Source organism: Lichenostomus cassidix, chromosome 6 (genome assembly GCF_008360975.1).
Source record: "Lichenostomus cassidix isolate B80296 chromosome 6, HeHo_3.0, whole genome shotgun sequence".
Lineage (NCBI taxonomy): Eukaryota > Metazoa > Chordata > Aves > Passeriformes > Meliphagidae > Lichenostomus > Lichenostomus cassidix.
The window spans coordinates 15,420,123-15,441,235 of NC_139487.1; the positions used below are offsets into that span (position 1 = coordinate 15,420,123).

The following is a 21,113-nucleotide window of genomic DNA, read 5'->3' on the forward strand; positions in this document are numbered from 1 at the left end:
GAAGCAGACACGTTAGAGAGCACTGAGCGGGCCCTGCAGACTCGTCCCGAGCACCGCGGCACACTGTCCCACCCGCCCGCACCCCGCGCTGGCCGAGCCCTGCCGCTCACACCGGCTGGGAGCCCCTGCGGCGGAGCGTGGGGACCGTACCGGCCGGGCGGGGACACAGGGGCGGTGACATGAGAGGGCGGTGACACGAGGGGGCGGTGACACGAGGGGCGGGGACACGAGGGGGCGGTGACACGAGGGGCAGGGACACGAGGGGCAGGGACACGAGGGGGCGGTGACACGAGGGGCAGGGACACGAGGGGGTGGTGACACAAGCGCCCCGCCCCTGCCGCACCCGCCCTGCGCGGACCATCCGGAAGCTTCGGAAGTGACGAGCTGCAGCCGCGGGATTCAAACTCCCGGAAGCGGCGCCGGGCTGGGGCCGACTGAGCAGTGCCGGGCCGTGTCCCGTGTCCCCCCGCCGGGCCGTGTCCCCCCGCCGGGCCGTGTCCCCCCGCCGGGCCGTGTCCCCCGCCGGGCCGTGTCCCGTGTCCCCCCGCCGGGCCGTGTCCCGTGTCCCCTCGCCGGGCCGTGTCCCCCCGCCGGGCCGTGTCCCGTGTTCCCCCGCCGGGCCGTGTCCCCCGGCGCTCTGGGCCCCTCCGATCCCCACGGGACCCGGGAAGGCCCGCGCAGCCTGCGATCGACTCCAGCTGCCGGAAGCCGTGTCCTGCCCGCTAGAAGCGCCGCGTTTGGTTTGTACAGGCGCCTGAAGATGAACGCCAGGGCAGCTAAAGATCGGATTATGGGCAAGTGGGGCCTAAAGTCGGGCAGCTCCAGAGCTGACAGCGGGCTCGAGAAGGGTAAGCAGGAGGGCGCTGCCCCCAGGAGATCCGTGGAGGAGGTCGGCGCAGAGAAAGGAGCAGTGCCGGGCCCGGAGAGGAGCGAGCTCCTGCAGGTGAGCCGGGCTCTCCCGAGCCAGCGCCCACAGTGTCCCGCGGACATGGCACTGGGGCTCGGCAGCGAGAGACCCGTCTTTGCTCTCAAAACTTCTGATGGCACGGCTGGTTTAGTAGTGTTAGACACTTAGTTTGACACTTTCATTCTCAGATATTTTTCAATGATAGCTGAGCTAATAAAATCACGCTCCTCTGATAAGGCTGGTAAATACAAAGATTTGAGGCCAGAGGTGCCAATTAGTCCATTAATAGCTGTCCTCACGAGTCCAATAGAACACGTCTCTGAGAGTTATTTTAAGCACTTCCTGCAAAGAACTTTATGTTTGCAAACACTTGATTAAGAACATGCCAAAAACTTCCGAGTGTTCGCTTGAATTGAATTGTCAAGCTCCCACTCAGCTATAGGTAAATTAAATTGTAATCACGTCACTATGTTATTCTTCCACTGCAGCTAAAGAGCAGAAACTAAGACCCTGCAAGGTATTGCAGCATCTATATGTCTCTATGACTGTTCTACTCAAGGTAAATCTGTGGTTGCAGAGAGAGAAGTTCAAGACTTAATATGTGACCTAGTCACATGCTGTCAGGCTTCCCAGAAGGATGAGGAAACTTTAAATAGACTCTTGAAGAGGATACAACTAATGGAGACTAGGCACACTAGTATTTCCAGCCCATTTTTTCAACCAAAAGATTTGTCATGTGTCTGTGCGACAATGTTAGTTGAGAAGACCTAAGGCAAGGATGAGCTATGGGCAGCTCATGCACAGTTGTAGCTAAATTCCTTAGTGTATTTGCTGAGTCTGTTGGTGTTTGCTTTTTGCTTCATGTTAGTTATTTAATTCTGGGTTCCTAGTCTACAGGTGGAAAATCACGTGCCGGTTTGATATACCAGCTACTCTTTGGTGTCACTGTTTTAATTCTAGTGAGCAGTGGTGTTCAACCACTCTCCTAAAGGAGGCTCTCTCAAATTCCGTTTCCTTCGGTTTCTCTGACATCTTCTAATGACTTAATGTAAACATGTAGGATTTCAACATCAGCCTTTCTCACCCAGAATTAAATGCTGTCACATCTGAAGTTCATGCAGAACCCTATGGTATCTTAAATGCAGTACTAATTCTATGTAATAATTGCCTGTGCTGGAGGCCTACTGGAAAGAGAGTGCATGTTGAAAATATCTGCTAAAGCACATTTTGAAACTTAAGGGCCAGATAATTTGGAAAAGAGGATCTTTCTCCTGAATGCTTTGTTACAACTTTTTTCTAAGCTCACTTACTGTCATGGTCATGTAGTTTGCAAGAAGATTCTGCTGCTTCCCAAAAGCTACGAAATATGCTAAGAAATACACAAAAAATGTAGCACTGACCTCTTCACTGGAAATGTTTTGGATTTCTTGTACTGCTTTTGTTTTAAGGTTCATATAGTGTAGTGATCTTTATTCATATGCAAAACTGAGTACCTACCAAGCCTGTGAAATTTGGTTCTTTCTATTCTTTCCCTTTTTCATCTATTTCAGACTGGTTTTACTACCACTTAAAATATTTCAGATGATCGCTCTAGTATTGTCTGCTTTGAGTTAAAACTAATTTTCTCAGCTAATTAATGGCTAAGAGAGAACTTTGAAAGTGAGTATTATAGAATCATAAGGTCATAGAAGGGGTTGGGTAGGGAAGAGACCTTCAAGATCACCTAGTTCTAACTCCCCCTGCCACGGGCAGGGATACCTTCCACTACACCCTGCTGTTCAGATCATCTCAAACTACCATAAACTTGCTAATGCATTTTATGCGTAGACTAACACTTACTCGTTTTTGTTCTGTTTCATTTAGAAAATATTTTCCCTTGAAAAAGAAAAAGAAAAATACAACCATCTTCTTGGAGAGAAGGACAGAGAAATCCAAAACATGAAAGACAAGCTTAGCTCCAAAACCAAGCATAATGAAGTTTCCTTACTACAAAATCAACTAGAGGAAAAAATAAAAGAATCAGAAAGGAGAGAACAGTTACTTTGTTCTTTGTCAGAAGAAATTAACCGGTTAAAATGTAATTTATCTGCAGTCATGGAAAAATGTTCCGATCTTGAGAACAAAGCCAGTAGTACTTCTCAGACATCCCAGGTAAGCACTGAAGAAATATTGCAATTGCAAATTAGAATTTGTGCCCACTAAGCACCAGTACGTGTTATAAAATAGGATAGGTTTTACATTTTCTTACAAGCTGTGTTGTATGCTGAAATATTCTTGTATGAAGAGAGATGGTATCCAGATCGAACTCTGAATGAGGAACAATCAGAGAGCACAACTTCAGGCAACACAGCTGGAGAGGGAATTCTCTCCTGCTGTTTTTCAAGGTCCCTTGTTCAAGCTCACACACAGGTAGTGTGACTTGTGATACTACATATGATGATCCAGTGTTGCTTAAGCAGACATTGCCCTTCTCAGATTTGTGTGCTCAGTGATTAGACAGAGTGAGAAGGCAGCAGTGATAGAGATGTGGGGCACAAACAAAGACAAGCTAAGCTCCTCACCTAATTCAGCTTCAGTCATGAGAACATCCTTCTCCTCGCTGCTGTTATGAATCCTCTTTTGTGTCTCAGTTGTTGAAACTAATTGTACTTTCTATGGCATCACACATGGTAAATACTTCACTGTGACACAGGATAGGACAGAAATAATGAGCATCATGTAAAGTCGTCAGTAGGTATGGTGCCAATCCTTGGCAGTGTTTATAAGTCCATTGAGTATTCTACAGTTGTTTTTCTACCCCCCTACCCCTTTCTAATGTTCTGTGGAAAATGCAGTAGTATCTCTATGAGGGCACAAGGAAGTTGGTGCCTAAACATAGGTCTTTCTTTTTCAGCTTTTGACCTGCAGATGGTGCTGGTTCCCTGCACTCTACACCGGAGTTAAGCAATTTCTAGAAATTCCGCTATAGCCAAATACATAGTGAAATGTCTTCATCTGCTACTTTTGAATGATAATACATGTACATACACTACTTCTAATAATGCAGTATATTGAGAAATACCACTTCAAATGCAACGTATTTATTTTCAATTTTAAGAGACTTTGAACTTTGTTAGAGGTGTTAAAATCTATGTTAAGTTGATAGATTTTCATAATATTTTTGTCAATAAACCACCAAAAATGTTTTACTTCAAAACCATCATTTTCTTTTAAATTTTTAACTGATTTATCAACAGAGGACAATAATGTTTTGACTGGATGTCTCGGAGAACTTGAAAACAAGTCTAGCAATGCTGCTTGAAACTGCTAGGTGGCATATGAGCTCTGAAATGGAAACAACCATTTTATGACAATTTTGGGAAAGTTTTTACTGAGGCAGGATTCTAATGTTCATAGAAACAGAGGCCATGTCTCTTAAGTCCTATTTTTATAGTTTAGTTTAATAAAATTGAGGTTTAATAACTGGATTCAAAGTTCTGCATTTTTCAGCTATAAATTCTGTTGTAAATCATATTCCCAGACCCACAGAAAAACGTCGGAAAAAAGTAGTTTGAATTTGGGTAGTAATCTACTTTTTTTTTTTTTCCTCATTGAGGTTCCCTCTGACTTACATCTACACAATTTCATAAACACTTTGTGTCATTCAGAGACCAGACATGTCAGAGTGGAAGAAATATGACTGTGTAACTGCTCTCTCTAGTCTCAAGATGGGTCTCAAAAACTCTCTTACTCATACATTTCCGTAAGTCATACTCACTGCACTGTGGATCAGGTCTCAGAAAATCAGGCAGTTTGTCCTTATGGTTCCAGACAGGCTTGCATGATTTCCCAGATGTTTACAGTCTTCCTCCTATCCCAGTGAAACATTGAGGTCTCTGGCTTTCCCCCACAACCCCTATAGGTCTGGGTTATTGTCAAACATATGAGGATACAAAACCAGAAGAAACATTTACCTTTTTTTGTCTACTTAAATAATACCCTTAAATGTCTTCATTTTTCAAAAGCTCTTTGGGGAACACCCTTCAGGACTTCCAAGACAGCAGTTCAACAGAAAATACATGATGGTTTTCTTAGGAAATGTTTTAATGTAACTATGAGTTACAGACTTATGGAATAAATTCCATGTAATCTTTGTCCCATATCTTGCAGAAGAGTCTATTTTAAATATAAGAAATGGCTTTCTATGTAACTTAGATCCTTCAGAAAAAAACCAAAAACCAACTATAAAGATCTTTAAACACAAAATGCACATGTATGCATCTGCTTTAATTTTTAAATGCATCTGTTTTAATTTTTAAAATAGTCAAATGCTATTTATGTGAGATTAATGGTTGTACAGGAGTAGCTTTGCTGTTTCAGCCATGTATTTTAAGCAACACTAACAAGTTGTTCTTTGTCTGCAGGAAGCTGCAACAAACATCATGGAAGTTGAAAGGCAATTGAAAGATGTAAGTTTCCTGTACATTTCAAGTACAAACCATCTGTATTGAGATGCAGAAGAATGTAAATTATGATCATACACATTTCTGGGTAGTATGGGACCTCAGAGGGTATGTTTCTCTCTAAAATATAATCTCTAAAATTATTTTTGACAGGGCAATAATTTAAATTATAAAACCCAAAAATTTGCAAAAGAAAAAAATTAAGATTTCCATCACCTTTGAAAAACCTTGCTTGGAACATCAGAATAAAGTGGTTGCTGACAAATCAGGAGCCTCTAGGAACCTGACACTGCCTGGGATAGCATGAGGTTGGATCAGAAAACTCTTGAGGTCCCTTCCAAGCTGAATAGCCAAACAGCTAAAAAATCCTTGTTCTTACAAACTAAATTGCAATGATACAGTTTTAGTTTATTCCACCTTCAAGGACTGTTACGTTCTATTTTATTTTATATTTGATATTGAAAAGCTAATTCTTCATAATCTAGGCATGATTCATGAAAACCTTTGGTCTTTAAGTCATTTTCCCATAGCTGCAGTTTTAACTTATGCTCAGCATCCTGATTTAACTTTCCAAATGAAGATGGTTTTATTTATTTATTATACAGATTACTACAATTTGCAGCAGACTAAACCAGCTTATCTTTAAACTGTGTAATATATAACTTCTAATATTTTTAAGATGTAAGACAAATACTTTTAAAATCTGATTAATTACCTGTTGTTCTTCCATTTCTTTTCATGAAGGCTCTTGAAAAAAACCAGCAGTGGCTACTGTATGACCAGCAACGGGAAGCATATGTCAGGGGATTGCTTGGAAGGATCTTGGAACTTGAACAGAAGGCAGAAATAGTTAGCCAACAAGAATCTAAATCAAATTCAGAAGGTATTGACTTTATTTTTTCCCCTACAAGTGACCCAAACCATAATAATCTATAGAATAAATTTTCTGAAAACAATTAAACAAAATCAAGACTTTGTTCTCAACACTTTGGCTGCTTAATGATAAAACTTGGTTAAATAATATTTCTCTGCTTCCTGTTATCTTGCCATTTTACTTGACCAGTAGTACTTCCTGTTCTTATCCACTTCAAAGATGGTTTTTAACAGCCTTGACACTCTATTAGCAACCTCTCTGTTTGTGCAAAGTGTTGAGGCAAATAGATGTATGTCTCCCATCCTTCAAAGTACACTTTCAAACGACATAATGGAAGCATTAAGGATTTATTAGCTAGGTGTGGATCAGATTTTTTTTAATTTACTTTTTTCAAAATAAATATTATAAAAATGACTCAAGATTGCCATGTTCTTTACTCACTTGAAGAGTTGTTACAGGGCAAGAAAACCTGTGATAGGTTTTGGCACCTCTCCAAAGCAGTGTTTCACAATAAGGATCTGGCCACCTCCAACTCACTTCCTTGCTGAGCAGTTCCTCAATAAGGCACACCCTCTGAGTATTAATAAAATTAAAATCACGTTGAGCAGAAGAACCAGAAGGCATTGACTTACTTTCTTATTATCACATTATTAATTTCATACATGCTGCACCTGACCTGCAAGGTAAATTCACTAAACAGAACTAGCATTGTGTGGAATAAGAGCATATCCACAAGTAATACATGGGCAGTGGCTTGGTTTCTGTATTGCTGATTGAATCTTTCTGGAAAACAGTAAAATATCATCATAATCACATTTTGGTGCTGTTCAGAAATCTATGAACAGTATTTTTGGAGGGAGGCAGACTCAGCTCAGCAGGAAATGTAACTCAGAGTTACTGCAGTCAAAGCTTTGCCACAAGAGCAGCCGGCGATTAGGAGTCAGGGTGTAAGAAGTTCCTCTCTTCAAGCAGCTAGGCAGTAGCAGAAATCCAAGTTTCTAAGAACCTAGATATACAACTTGAAAATACATATGTCAACTTTTTCCAAGGAAAACTTGGCCTAGGTCTGTGGATGTCACTGCTCTATAAAGGAGTATTGCTAATGAGAAGGTAAGGCTTAGTTCATAGCTGAGAGAAGGAAGAACAGTCAAGCAGGAAATTCTCCCTAGAAAATTACACTTTGAAGAACTAGGGTAAGTCTTCAATAGGAAAAGTATCAAGTCACGAAACTTGCAGTACCAAAAATCAGCAAAGCCCATGAAATTCTGTGTTCCTCGTTCTGCTTCTAGGTATATTTTGTATTACTTCTGAATTTCTGAGTCTGCCTCAATTTTTTCCTACTTATTCAAGTTTTCTTGGGTCAACAAGCAGAAATTTTTCAAACTCTGGTTTAAGTAACATCTGCTACCCAAGAAGCAAGCATTTTTTTAATCAAAAGAACTATCCTAGTCCTTTCTATTTGCTATGTAGAAGTAAATTTTTGCATACAATTTGAAAAATATGGTCTGTACAAGACAATGGAAGGTCTGGTTTTGATCAACAAGGTTAAAGTAGAATCCATCACAACCCCAAGGGTATCTGAGGAGGGAGTAATGCCAGCAGCTTTGCTAAGGAGCCTAGAAGTGGAAGTAGGAGCCCAGTCTCTGGGTCACATCCCATATGTCAGTGTAATGCATGAAGCCATACAAGAACTGTGTCTGCCAGTAACTATATTGCTAAGGAGACTTAACGCATTATAAATACTGAAAGCTGTTTTAACTAAAGTTTAGTTCTAATCTGAGCTGTGCAATAGCCTACTATGTCAATTTCTATTAATAAGCCTTAAAATTATGTTAAAGATTTACTGCTCTGAACTTTAAGGTGATTTTTTTTTTCTTCACATTACTAACTCAATTATTTCTGACTCATTAAGGTCATCTACAAGAGGAAAAGCAAGAATATTATAACCAGCTGTTACTAACTGCCAAGAGTGATCTTGAGACTGAAAGGCGCACTATAACCCAGCTGAGATCTGAACTTAGTGAATTCAAAAAGACGTATGAAAAAACACAAGGGGAGATAATGAGTTTAAATGCCTTATTGCAGTCCCAGCGAGCTGCTGAAATGAAGACTCAAGAAAATGAAAATAAAATGAAAGAGAAAGCACAAAGATTAAAACAAGAAAATGAAACTATCAAAGAACAGCTCAGAGAAGAAAAAGAAAAGTATGAAGATCTTTTACGTCAGGTAAGTAGATGGATTTGGAGGTTTGAGATCATTAGCAAAGGATCAAGAGAGATGAAAATGCATAGTTAATCAGAATGGACCATCACTCTCTCTGGTAACTTTTTCACATAGATCTAGACTCAAGTCCTTGTGGTAAAAACTGAGTTATTTAACAAGGAACTTCTTTGTTCATTTATTTCCCTGGTCTTAAGGGACATGAAAGAGAAGTGAGAAAATATTGAATTGATTCTAATATAGTTAATCCTTAAGACTAATAGTAAATCAGAACAGGAAAGGTTAAAATTCATTTTATTATGTGCTCCTAACTATGGAATACCACTAATATTTGCTATCTCCTGTCAGCTACAATACAACTGATATTTGAAATAAGAGAATAAAATTTACTAGACACTAAAACAGGCCAAAACCAGAAAAATAGTTAAGCTCTCTAAACACAAGCTGGTTCTCACTGGTTAATAATGATTAAAAGAAGTTTATTTCATTTTTTGAAGCTGAACAACAGCATTATAAAAAAAGTTGATACATGGTGAAAGCAGAGGATATTTTAATGTATTTCCGTAATCATAATATAGTACTTTCTGAACCTTAAACTTGTTCTCTTCTATTAAAAAAAAAGTTGCATTGTTTGCTTTTATTAACATCTTTTATTAACACTAACACTGTGTTAGTGCAAACACAGGTTTTGTGAGTATATTTTTGTCAGCATCCTGGCAATCACCTAGGAAGCTTCAGGTTTTGGTTTCTTTTTTTTAACAATAACATCATCCTGCATTCCCCCTTCCCAACAATAATTTTTCACTAGGGTTTTCCTCAGAGAAGTAGAGATTTAAATTGAGTTGGGCTGTGGCAAAACAGGCATACATTTTCTGTTGGCATTGGAATGTAAAAGTGTGCTTCCATCCCATTATAAAGTAATTATGTTTTAAGCTTATTAACTATTGTATATGGAAGTTGTTTGTTACAAGTGTTCATCTGTCTTGTAGGTGCAACTTCTTCGTAAATCATTGCTCAGACATGAGGCAGAACACACAAGAATAGCTTTGCTGGAAAAACAGGTACCCAATTATATGCTAAAGTGCTGATATTTAATCTGTGTTATGAACAGAGTCTTGCTAGAGTAACTTCATATTTAAGCATGATTAGTATGTTAAATGAAGGAGTGCTAGGCACGAATATTCAACCATGCATAATCTCTTGATCCTAAAATTTTGACACATCTGTCAGGAGGAAAATCTGTAACCTTCTACTGATAAGACAGTATGATCAAACCTGATGCTGTTTTCTCCACAATCACTTGTTCAACAGTTATAGCCTCAGATAAGGCATAGGAAACATCCTAAAACTAGTCAGCTAATTGAAGTTTTGTAATATATTTTTAATATAGAAATAATTGCATTGCCATATATTCTGTTTTCTTTATTTGGCATTAAAACACCCTCCAACCAAAATAACTTTAAACTGCACCTCTGCTAAGGGAGCTTTTAATAACTGGACATGTACGAATTTCACTGGAGTGAAAAAGCAATATGCAATTTTAAATTTATCATTTAAATTTTCCTTTTAATCCCCTTTTAAGATGTTACTGCAGAGCAAAACTGACTTTAAATACATAAACGGGAAACATTCCTCCCAATTTATAATAACTTTGACTTTAATTTTTCACTTTGGGGGGCTGCCAGATCCAGATATGCACCACAGACTTAGAGAATGGAAAGCTTGATCGCCAGAACTTGGAGCATCAGTTAAACCAAGTCCTCAAGGAGCTGCGCAAGGCCAGGGAGCAAATAATGCGGCTGGAACCTCTGGTATGTACTGAATAACTTGCAGGTGAATTTAGGGATTTTGCATAAACATAAATCTCTCACTTTGGGATTTTATTTCAAGCACTGAGTGTCCCTCCATCCTTTATGTCTGTCTCCCCAGGGTGCAGAGCCCTGTGCCAGGCAGGCAGTGCTTTTCTCTACAGCAGGCACAGCGCAGTACTGCAGCAGGAGCTCCAGAACAGTCAGGTTCCTGAGCAGGGAACACACTGTATTTTGTATCACAGTCTGTGACCCAGTTTTGTCTGTTGCACCATGACAAAGCTGCAATTTACTTCCACTCAGACCTGTTGCTGTTGAACAGAGCACAATCCTTAGTGCTGTAACACACACAAGGCTTGTGTGCCATCAAGCCTTAATATATTTTCCTACAGTATTTGATCAGTGCATGCATGTCCCAGTCTTACCCTGATGCTCCTCCTTATCCAGAAACTCCGGGAATCTGGACGTATGGAGCCACAAGAAGATTTGCAAGCTGTATTTGACAAGAAGCTGACCACATTAGACAGAAGTCCTCCCCTGAAACATTCCAGCTTCCTTGATGAAAGCTTTCTTGAGTGTCCCAGATGTAAAGTGCCATATCCAATAAGCCAGCATAGAGAATTACTAGCACACATTGACTTCTGTACAGCTTGAGCTCCAAATGGACTTACTGTCTTTGCTCTATATATGCTGCCAGTATGCTTGGCAAAAGATCTTTTTAAAGCTTTTTTTCTTACAGTTATATAAAGGACTTTGAATTTTGTAATTCAGTTACATGAAAATATTATTAACATTATAATAATTTGGCCTTAGTATTTTACCTCATGTTTTTGCAAAACAGCTACTGCATTTTCTGGTTGCAAACGGAAATATTTTTACAATTAGGAATATTTTATACAGTAAACTACTGACTACTTTTTTCTTTTTGCACTATTAAATATAAGAATAGTGCAAGCACAATTATTGTGTCAGACTGTATTTTAGTGTTTGGCTTACGCAGTTCTTGGTTGATGAATCCTGATGATTGTGCTTGCACCTTAACTAACAAGAATAGCTGCAAAAGATTTTTGGCCCTCGTAGGTGCACTATATATATATTTATTTATACATGGTCTGTGTATATATATGTGTAATATATACAGGATATACATACATGTGTTGTACATCATATACATGTGAAATACATCATCTTGATACATAAAAACTCAGGAGGGTCATCTTAGATCTTTGCTGCTTAAGATTAATGTTGAAAACATCAACCTTAAGTAGCTGATTATCCTGAACCAAAGTCTGGGGTGACTAAAATGTTGACCAAGGTTTAATCTCAGGAAAACCAACTTCCTAGCAAAGACAGACTTTCTTGGTGCTAAAAAAAGTTTGTTTCAATGTCAGAGATAATTTTTGAAGTTTGGATATAGAATTATGCTGAATTAAACTTGCTTTGCTTCTGTATTTTAGAGGTTAAAGTTGGGAAATGTCAGTTATTCAATGTTAGATTTGACAAATGTTCCAAAGTGCAGTTTTCAATAAATTGCTTTGATGGATTTGAAGTGTCACTGTATCTTCATATTTATACAAAACACAAGTTATCGATAAATTCTGGCAACAAATTAGAAACTGGCAAAAAACCACCTCTAATGGATTTGCAATTGCAGTGTTATTTTTCTCTAGCACCTACTGTAAACCTGAATGTGTTGTGAGCATTTTGTTCCTTGCATCTGTAGTGAAGTCCCAACAGAAAGTTACTTCCATGGAAATTAATAAAATGAGGAAATTTTACAAAGATACACTAGTTAAGAATAAATTTGGTTATTTTAGAATGGTTTGCTAAGGACACACAAATACCCAAGGTGTATCTTGCTCTGGCATACTGATTCTAATTGCTAGCTGGTATCCCCTTTCTCCATTGGGCTTTGCTGCAAAAATGCATGCACTTACCCCATGATGTTCACCTTAATCCCTGATGGTTAAACCTTATTCTTAAATATGAAGGTGTTTTCCAAGTTATTTTCAATAACCTATAGTATCAAGTGATGTTATTATCAATTAAATCCAGTATTCATGAGACAGAAAATATTAAAAGGTATTATCTTTATATCTGAAAAATCTCTGCCAGATTTATTGTATTAGCCACTACCTATCCACTTTTCAATTTCACTGACTATATCTCAGGCTAATCTTTGTATTTGACAATTTACTCAATTGCTAGCAACAGGTTTTCTGACCAAAGATACCATGAGCTAATGAGTAAAACAGAAATTATGCTTCAGAATCTCAAGGTTTTGCCATGAGGGAAATAGTCTTAATTTCATCTCTTTTTAAAGATCTTTTAGTTCAGGATAATAACTACGTTTTTCATTGCAGCCTAATAATTTTAATCTCTAATTAAACTTCTTTCGAAAGTTTAAGTTAGCTTGTCTTTTAACAACACCTTAATCAGCTAGTATTCTATTCCCAGCTGCATACTCAGCATAGTTTCTGCAAAAGGAAGTCCTGATCTTTTATGTATTATAAATGAAATAGGTTTGCCTACTACAGGTCAGCACTCTTCAGTAGCTCTGAGGATTTCTTAAATTAGCACAAAACACTTTCACATTAGAAACTGATACTGTAGAGGGAGACTCAGAAAGTTGATAATGTGATAACCTTTAAAAAGTTTCGTTTAACTCCACCTTTTCTGAACTTTAACAATGGATTTAATCCTACCTGACAAATATTACACCTAAGCACAAAAAGCCCCTGGCTGATAAATTTATACAGGTCATTAATGTGGTATATGTTGAAAAATAACAAAATTACATTCTAGTGAAGCAAAATGCTTGCTTTGAAAGCAGACCCACAAATACTATTGTCATCTCTTACATGAAATTAAAACCAACTATAAAACTCCAACTTCATAAGGTATGCAGATCATATCTCTGCTTTTTTTTCCATTCTTCAGAAGCTAAGAAATCTCAGAATATTTTTTTTATTCTGAAAGTTCATGATGAAGATCTGCTGCTCCTCTCTTTAGTTATATGGGGGAAAGAAAAGCTTGTGCCTAATGTGCCCACCTTACTGGTAAGAATTAATTAGCTGTAAGTATAATTCTTTGTAAGGCAGGAAGCAACAGCAATATCTTTATTATTTCAAGCACAATTTCAATTGCCTTTTTCTTTTATGTCCCTTTCAAGCAACTGAATTTCAGCCTAGCAGAAGGTCTGCATTATTTGAAGTTGTTGATCTAGGGAAGCTTGGGGGTTAATACAATTGTTTACCAATACTAGAATATTTATAAATCCTAGCTTTCACTGTTCTTTTTAAACAGCAAAATAAATTATTCTCACTCAATGTTGGGTGGCTGGAAAGACAGCTAGAACTCCACATAGTTTTTTTTCCATAAGGAAAGCTGCCTGTGAAATAAAAACTGAAAGATGGCTCTGTTATTTTTCTTATATCAAATTCTAATAATTTACTTGATTATGCATGTTTTACTGTTGGTTTTGATAACCATCTTTCACATGGCTATGTTGATTTTGAGTACTGTACTTAAAGAACAGGTCAGACTAACATGAATGTAGTAGAAGTCTTTCAGATTTCTAATCAAATGCATGAAAGAATCAGGCCTATCCAGTCTAGAAAAAACATTAAAAATCACAAAATTTCATTAAAAAAATGAGTAACGTTCAAAATTGCAACAGATAAGGAAAATCATTCTGGTGGTTAGAGCAGATGAGCAGTGAAACACATCACTTACGGAGGCTGTGAAATCTCCACCACTGGAGTTAAGTAGTTTATGTAACTACTTAAACTATCCCTGACTGGTGAGTCTGCCTTGGGTCAGGGACATCAGCCACTGATTTCTCACAGTGCCTCAAAGCCCTGTTTTTAACGACACATAAAGACTTGCAAGAGGAAAAGACACGGTAAGATTTAAATTAAAAAGCCACAATGGTTCTTCTGTATTGACTTCATGTTATTTCACTACATGCTAAATTAGTAGCTGCTGCATCAGAAGTCATTAAAACAGTTTAATTTTGTGTTTTTTCAACTGGAAAATTACTGGTATGCCTATGTCTGTATAAACTTCTAGTCTAAGCAGACAAAACTGTTTCAAATCAATATGTGCACTCATGCATCACTATCCTGCTGGAAAACAAATGACACAAGTGCAACTTGATGTCACTTAATTCCTTATAATTGGGAAGTGCCTCATTCCCATATTGTTTTAACAAACAGCACCATGGTGTCTGATTCTTTGGTATTTGGGGCGTTCAGGTTCCCCTCCACAAGGTGCTCCAGGAAGAAGATTCAGAAAGCTGGTATCCTGAGTGGGAGCTGGCCAAGCCAGCCAGTGAGAAACGTGACTGCTCAAGAAAGGTTCAGTGCACAGAAAGGAGAGGCTCTGGAGGAGGCACAGATGTAAATTCTCTTCTAACACTGACTGTCAATGTCAAATGAGTCTGTTGCAAAGAAAGCAGACTTCAAACAGGACATGTATGCATGAAGTGAGACCTCCCCTCACATGCAGTCCTCCTTCAGACCTGGAACAGAGCTCCCCACCAGCAGTCAGCATTTTGCTGTCTCTGTGACCAACCAAAAAGTTAAGTATTTTATACTGAATTAATGGTTTCAAAAAGATAGAACAAGATAAAGTGCTTCAGAATATCCTGTAAGAAAGAAGCCTGGGACCTTATCATAGTGATATCCAGCTGGCTTCTTGATGGAAGTGCAACCAGGCTTAATTTCCCTCATCAATTCAAAACTGGTGAATGTGCACACTGTGTCAGTGAAAGTGCCAGTTTTACCAATGTAACAAGCTTGAGAGAGTCAGTATTATCTCATTCAACTCAGAAAACTCTACAGCCTAATTAAGGCATCCATGCTTTCCAGAGTCAGTTCATGGGAAGCTCCAAGTCACATCTTATCAGTTATCTCAAATGGCCACTGATAATGAAAACCATAAACAGTGTAGGAAACATGATTAACATTACATTAGGGAAGCCACAAGAGTTTACAGCAGAATTTAAAGCATTATTTGAACTTTCATTGCTGTTGCAAGATTGATTTTTCTGTTTCTTTAGCCCTAGCTTAATGCTAGCTAAGCAGAAGCCTGACAATATGCTTGACAATGCTTGACAATACAGAAAAATGTTCTTTGCAGCAGACAAGCACGGTAGACTGTGTTTCAGAAATATGTGGCTTTTAAAATTAAAGCTGCTGTCCCAGTTCTGACCTGAAGAACCCCTGTTGCTCCCAAGTTACTCTTCTAAGATGAGACATCAGGGAAAGAAAAGCAAGCCAATTCTCCTTAAACTTCATGAATAAGAGCATTCTCTAATCACTGGGATCTTGACTATGAGAGGAAGCAATGATATCTGTGATCTCTGCACAGTGTACAACCCAGCAGACCAGTGCATTCAGGGAATGTATGAGCACATCTCATGAACATGAGAGGCTGGTGACAATTAGTCTGTACACCCTTCAGATGTACATCATAGCTTTTATGTCTCTGCATTAAAGCTCATTAGCAGGAATGTAAGTAACTTCATGCACACCTGAAAGTTAAGCAAAGGTCCAATGGCATTTTACCTTCTCACTCTGCAAAAACCTCACTTGGGGTGTCAGTTCCGTGGTAAGAGTGTTCTACCAGATCCTGCAATGTCCAAACAAACCATTCTGATACCCTGCATTCACTGATAAACTCCTTAAATCCATGGGCTATATGTAAGTGTAATCCTAAAACTGTTATATTGTGATAATGGCTGCAAGTTCCCCACACCCCTTTCTTAACGACTGTACTTGTCACCTAATGTCCTGCCTTCCCTACTCCACATAGTCCTAGCCACGCCCCCAGTTTTCCCTATTGGTTCCTGTACCCTAACCCCACGTGGCCCTGGCCACTCCCTCGGGTTTCCCCTATTGGTTCCTGTACTCCTAACTCCGCCCCTGTACCTCCCCTGTACCCAGAGGTCACTGGGCCTGTGTGCTGTCCCTGCCCCTCTCTGTTTCCCTATAAAACCCCTTACCCTCCGCCATCTTGCTGTCTATGCTCCATGTGTGTTTATGCTCCACATGTGGCTGTGCATGTGAGGCCTTTGCCCTCGAGGCATCTCTGCCTCGGGGAGGTCGTTGGCCTCTGCTGCACCATGCGAATAAACATCTTCCATGGACACAACGCATAGACCCTCCTCGCCTCCTTTATCACTGCCGGTTGTGGAAGCAGACGAACCAGAGCTAGCCTTATGGCTCCCCGGATGGTGAGAGCGCAGTGTCCAGCCCTGAGACAGAGGGTTTAGAGCACTGAGGCGCTAAACCGGGCTGGGTAGAGAAGCTCTAGGGTAAAGTCTGCTGTAACATCCTCAAAACCGCAACAAATGGCGCCCAACGTGGGGCAGAAGCCACCCTGGAAAGCGTCCCCCTGCAGCCGCAACTGCGGCAGGGGAGTAGTCGCATTTGGGAAGCCATTTCCCCGACAAGAAGCTTGCATTCAGCGAGAAAACCGAAGGAGCGGCCGGTAGCCTCTGGAAAAAAGTCGCGCTTTTCAAGGAGGTCGGCTGAACGGCGGTAGACCATCCCGAGTGCTTTTTTTTGATTCTCCGTGCGTGGTAAGCCCTCTGGAAAGCCCCTTGGGAGGGGAGCCGGTGAAGGCCTGGTCGGCTTGGTACGGGGGTCCCTTTTTTCTTTTTAGTTTGTTCTTTTTGCCTCGGGGTGGGTGGAGGGTTAGAGGTGGTGTCTTGTCGAGGTGAAGAGAGTCGCGCTCCATGCGAAATCTCGACAAGAAAAAACCCACTTCTAACAAGGGGAGACCTAAGTTTTGTACCCCCATTTTGGGAGAAGTTTTTCTTATAAAATTAGACATTTTTTATAAGGAGTGGGGAATCAGCTGTTATGTAGGAAGTTTTTGCGCGCGAGAGATAAAGTAAACTAATCTGTGTTTTGTTTTATTTAGTTATCTGGCAGTGAAAAACCCTTGTTCTCTCCCTAATAAGCACCTTCCCCTGCATGTATCCCTCAACATGGTGCCAGCCATGTGTTGGTAGCACCCCCTCCTCCACCAGCTCGTGCTCCCCCTCTGTCCCTCAGGAGAGAGCTGATCGTACGCTTTTCAGCCTCTCCTGTCCCTTTCCCGGGTTAGAACTGGCCACTCTAACTCGAGATCCCTGCTAACCTCCTTTCCTGTGCCCCAAACCTCAGCCGAGCTGGCTCCACATGTTTTCCAATATGGCGCCGGCCGCATGGTCAGACACGCCATGTTGCCTTCTTCCCCTTAAAATTTTCCCGGGCTTGCCGGAGCCCCGCCCCCTGCATCCCTCGTGTTCCGTTGTAGCCCCTCCCCCCGCGTCGGTGGGCGCTCCCTTCGGTTACAGATCCTTCCCCATCTAAGTGTTTCCCTTCGGTGCGGGCCCCTCCTCCCATCCTCTCAGGTGTTCCCTCTCAGCCAGAAGCAGCTATGGCCTGACCGAGAGCGGAGCTGCACCTCCAGTTGCCCGCGGCAGGCTCAGAGGAGCCGGTGGGGCTGCACCTCTAGCTCCCCGCGGCAGACACTGCCCCTGGAGCCCGGTAGAGCTGCGCCAGAGCAGTCCCTGAAGCTGTGCTGCCGGCTGGCCGTGCTAGAGCCTAGTAGAACTATTCCAGACCCGGCAGAGCCACAGCAGAGAAGAGCTGTGTGTCACCCAGTGGAGCTGCGCTGCGTCCAAAGTTTTCTCCCTCTCCTAAGCTGAGAAAGACTTCAGTAACAACGCCGTTGCTGCTGCAAACCCTGCCTTCATCTTAGCAGCCCCAGCAAAAAAAGAACAAACTACAAACATGACTGCAGTCCGAAAATTCAGCCTGTACTGAACTCCAACATCAAAATCAGCCAGCTGCATCATCGTTTTCCTCATACTCACAGCAAAACTAGTTTTGTCATTGCTTTACATTATGTTGTTGTTTTACCATTTTCCTTTTGTTTAAAAATTTGCTATGAAAGTTTTTAGGAAAAGCATTCCCCTCTTTAATTTAGTAAAAAATGGGGAAATATTGTGATAATGGCTGCAAGTTCCCCACACCCCTTTCTTAACGACTGTACTTGTCACCTATTGTCCTACCGTCCCTACTCCACATAGTCCTAGCCACGCCCCCAGTTTTCCCTATTGGTTCCTGTACCCTAACCCCACGTGGCCCTGGCCACTCCCTCGGGTTTCCCCTATTGGTTCCTGTACTCCTAACTCCGCCCCTGTACCTCCCCTGTACCCAGAGGTCACTGGGCCTGTGTGCTGTCCCTGCCCCTCTCTGTTTCCCTATAAAACCCCTTACCCTCCGCCATCTTGCTGTCTATGCTCCACGTGTGTCTATGCTCCACATGTGGCTGTGCATGTGAGGCCTTTGCCCTCGAGGCATCTCTGCCTCGGGGAGGTCGTTGGCCTCTGCTGCACCATGCGAATAAACATCTTCCATGGACACAACGCATAGACCCTCCTCGCCTCCTTTATCACCGCCGGTTGTGGAAGCAGACGAACCAGAGCTAGCCTTATGGCTCCCCGGATGGTGAGAGCGCAGTGTCCAGCCCTGAGACAGAGGGTTTAGAGCACTGAGGCGCTAAACCGGGCTGGGTAGAGAAGCTCTAGAGTAAAGTCTGCTGTAACATCCTCAAAACCGCAACACTGTTAAGACACAATCTCAGTTATAACAGTTTAGCTGGAGCTGAGTCACTCTGGTAAAGCTTGGTTAACAAGCAGCAAAACCGAAATTGTGACCTTCCACAGGAATTCTATGCTATGTAGATTATGTTCTTCATTTGCACTTGGTTCAGAGAGAAATTCCTTCCTTACTACAAGCCACATGGAAATGGTTCAATGCTGATTTTGGCAAAACTTCAGGTGGCCTTGAGGACCAAAAGCTGACCCAGCTTTTATTAGAAAGCACATCTACTGACAGTATTACCAGCAGCTCTGCTTTTGGCTGAGGCATTGGTCAGTAATGCTGCTGCTACAGCTTGAAACTACAGTGCCACTGGCACATATCCCAGGAAGCGTGCCCACTTCTGATGGATACTGACCACAGCAAAATGAGACTTCCCAGAAGAAACAGTGACTTGCTCAAGTCCCAGAAGAAACAGGGATTAGTTTTTGATGCGATGACATAAGTGAAGAATCTAGCTATTTTCAGTGGACACAGGAATGTGTGAGCTTGCTACTACATGAAAACAAACAAATGCACTTATATTTGCACTACAAGATTAAAACTGTCCCTTACCCATTGGTGTAAGTGCTTTGGCTCACTCTTTTGAAAGTATAAAATGGGTGAGCAGCTAGAAAACTTCCTAAAAAACAAATCAAAGCAGACTTGTATTTGAAACAGACCTTACAATGGTGTAACTTCTTCTAAGCACAGGAGTCATTGCATCTAGAAGCAGAACAGCTGCAGTGTGATATGTAAGAGCAACAATGAAAACAGCAAGCGAACCATGGTTGAAACTTATCCTAAAAACCTTATTGTGCAGACACGAGTCATCTACAAGCTTGCAACCTCTTCTGTGAAGACAAAGAGCCAACATTTCTAATGAAATGAATTTACATCACTTAGCAAACATTAAATGTGCAATACATCTGTTACAGAAGTCAGTGCTATTTACTCATTGTGATACAGGTGCACAAAAATAGACCCAAAGACGTAAACACCAATCTACATGCAAGAGGATGCACAAAATAGGTAAAAACCTTTACTAGATCATGTCGAAATGGAACAAGAACTCCCATCTCCCAGAGTCACGTAGCCTCAGTGGTCCCTCTCTCTGGGAATATTTCTTAAGGCTCAAGAAATAAATAAACTGATCTACCCCCATCTGTCATGACAGTTCATGGTTGCCAGGGGAACAATCTGAAAAGCAGAGCTTGACCTATGGTATCAGGCAATACAGCCCTTATCTGCAACAGAGAAGGCCAAAGCTTGGGCTTTCATTAGGGATGAAAAAAACACGAAAAAGGAAACAAGATTTTTCCCTACTAGGTTAGACAAACCAGCTCCGCAGAGGTTTCTGCAGCTTTCATTTAACTCAGAACAATGAAATCTGAGTTGACTCCATGTTTGACTCTGAGCATAAAAGCAAACATAGGTTGAAAAAATTATGTAAGTTAAGCAGTCATAACAGGTTTCCAAGCATTCTGTTAATCACTTCCTTGTCATAAGCTCGTGGTGCACATACCACACACAGCATCCACCTATTACAGTAAAGCCAGAGTAGCTCTATTGAGGTTATGATTCCTCTCTTCCTCAGATTTCATGTTGTGATGGTTGCTATCATTAGACCTACCCAACAGCAAATACAGCTTTTGTACTTCATGGGAGGGAAAAGAAAGCTGCTCTTTTACATAATGAATCCAACAGACCCATGAGTAATCAGACTGTTTTTGCTCCTGCCAGGATTCATTTGACCAAACCTGATGGAAATGTGCATGTTTCTTCACACCTCTGCTGTCCCCAGGCACAGGATTTTGTACACAGGTTGGTGTGAAGTTCACTCACTAATAGCATACTAAAAGCAGCATTTTGCTTTGGTTCTCCTGAGCAAACAATAGGCTTATGCCAAGTTAGTAAGGTTCTCACACACACCTAAGGACCGAAGCTAAAGGTGATCCTTTCTAAAGAAGATCAAAGGTCTATCCACACATCATCTCATTTTCAAACCTTCTGCTCCTCTGGCATTCCCTTCCTCCCTGACTGAAAGTATCATAATTTCTTCAATACTGCAGCTTTGAATGTTTCACTCCCCATTTTCTTTCCCCTATTCTGTTTCAAATATGTTTACTTTTACCCTGAATTGACAGGGCCAGTTTCTAATTTAAATTTCCATTAATGTCAAAGGGGCTAAAGATTTTATTCACAATACAATTTGCATTTATC

General features: G+C 41.0%; 1 protein-coding gene across 1 annotated transcript; it reads left to right on the forward strand.

The window, feature by feature from the left end:
* Positions 1–333: 333 nt before the first annotated feature.
* CEP55 (centrosomal protein 55) lies at positions 334–11,794 on the forward strand. Its single transcript, XM_085065217.1, has 8 exons — positions 334–943; positions 2,771–3,058; positions 5,311–5,355; positions 6,094–6,232; positions 8,136–8,449; positions 9,433–9,504; positions 10,129–10,254; positions 10,699–11,794. The coding sequence occupies exons 1-8, from the start codon at positions 761–763 to the stop codon at positions 10,903–10,905; spliced, it is 1,374 nt and encodes a 457-aa protein (XP_084921343.1). The 5' UTR covers positions 334–760; the 3' UTR covers positions 10,906–11,794.
* The last annotated feature ends 9,319 nt before the right edge of the window (positions 11,795–21,113 follow it).

Bases quoted from the DNA above. Each gene is read 5' to 3' on its own strand.
- CEP55 (XM_085065217.1), top strand. From the start codon at position 761: ATGAACGCCAGGGCAGCTAAAGATCGGATTATGGGCAAGTGGGGCCTA. The intron at 944-2,770 runs GTGAGCCGGGCT...TGTTTCATTTAG, and splicing joins AGAGGAGCGAGCTCCTGCAG to AAAATATTTTCCCTTGAAAA. The intron at 10,255-10,698 runs GTATGTACTGAA...CTCCTTATCCAG, and splicing joins TAATGCGGCTGGAACCTCTG to AAACTCCGGGAATCTGGACG.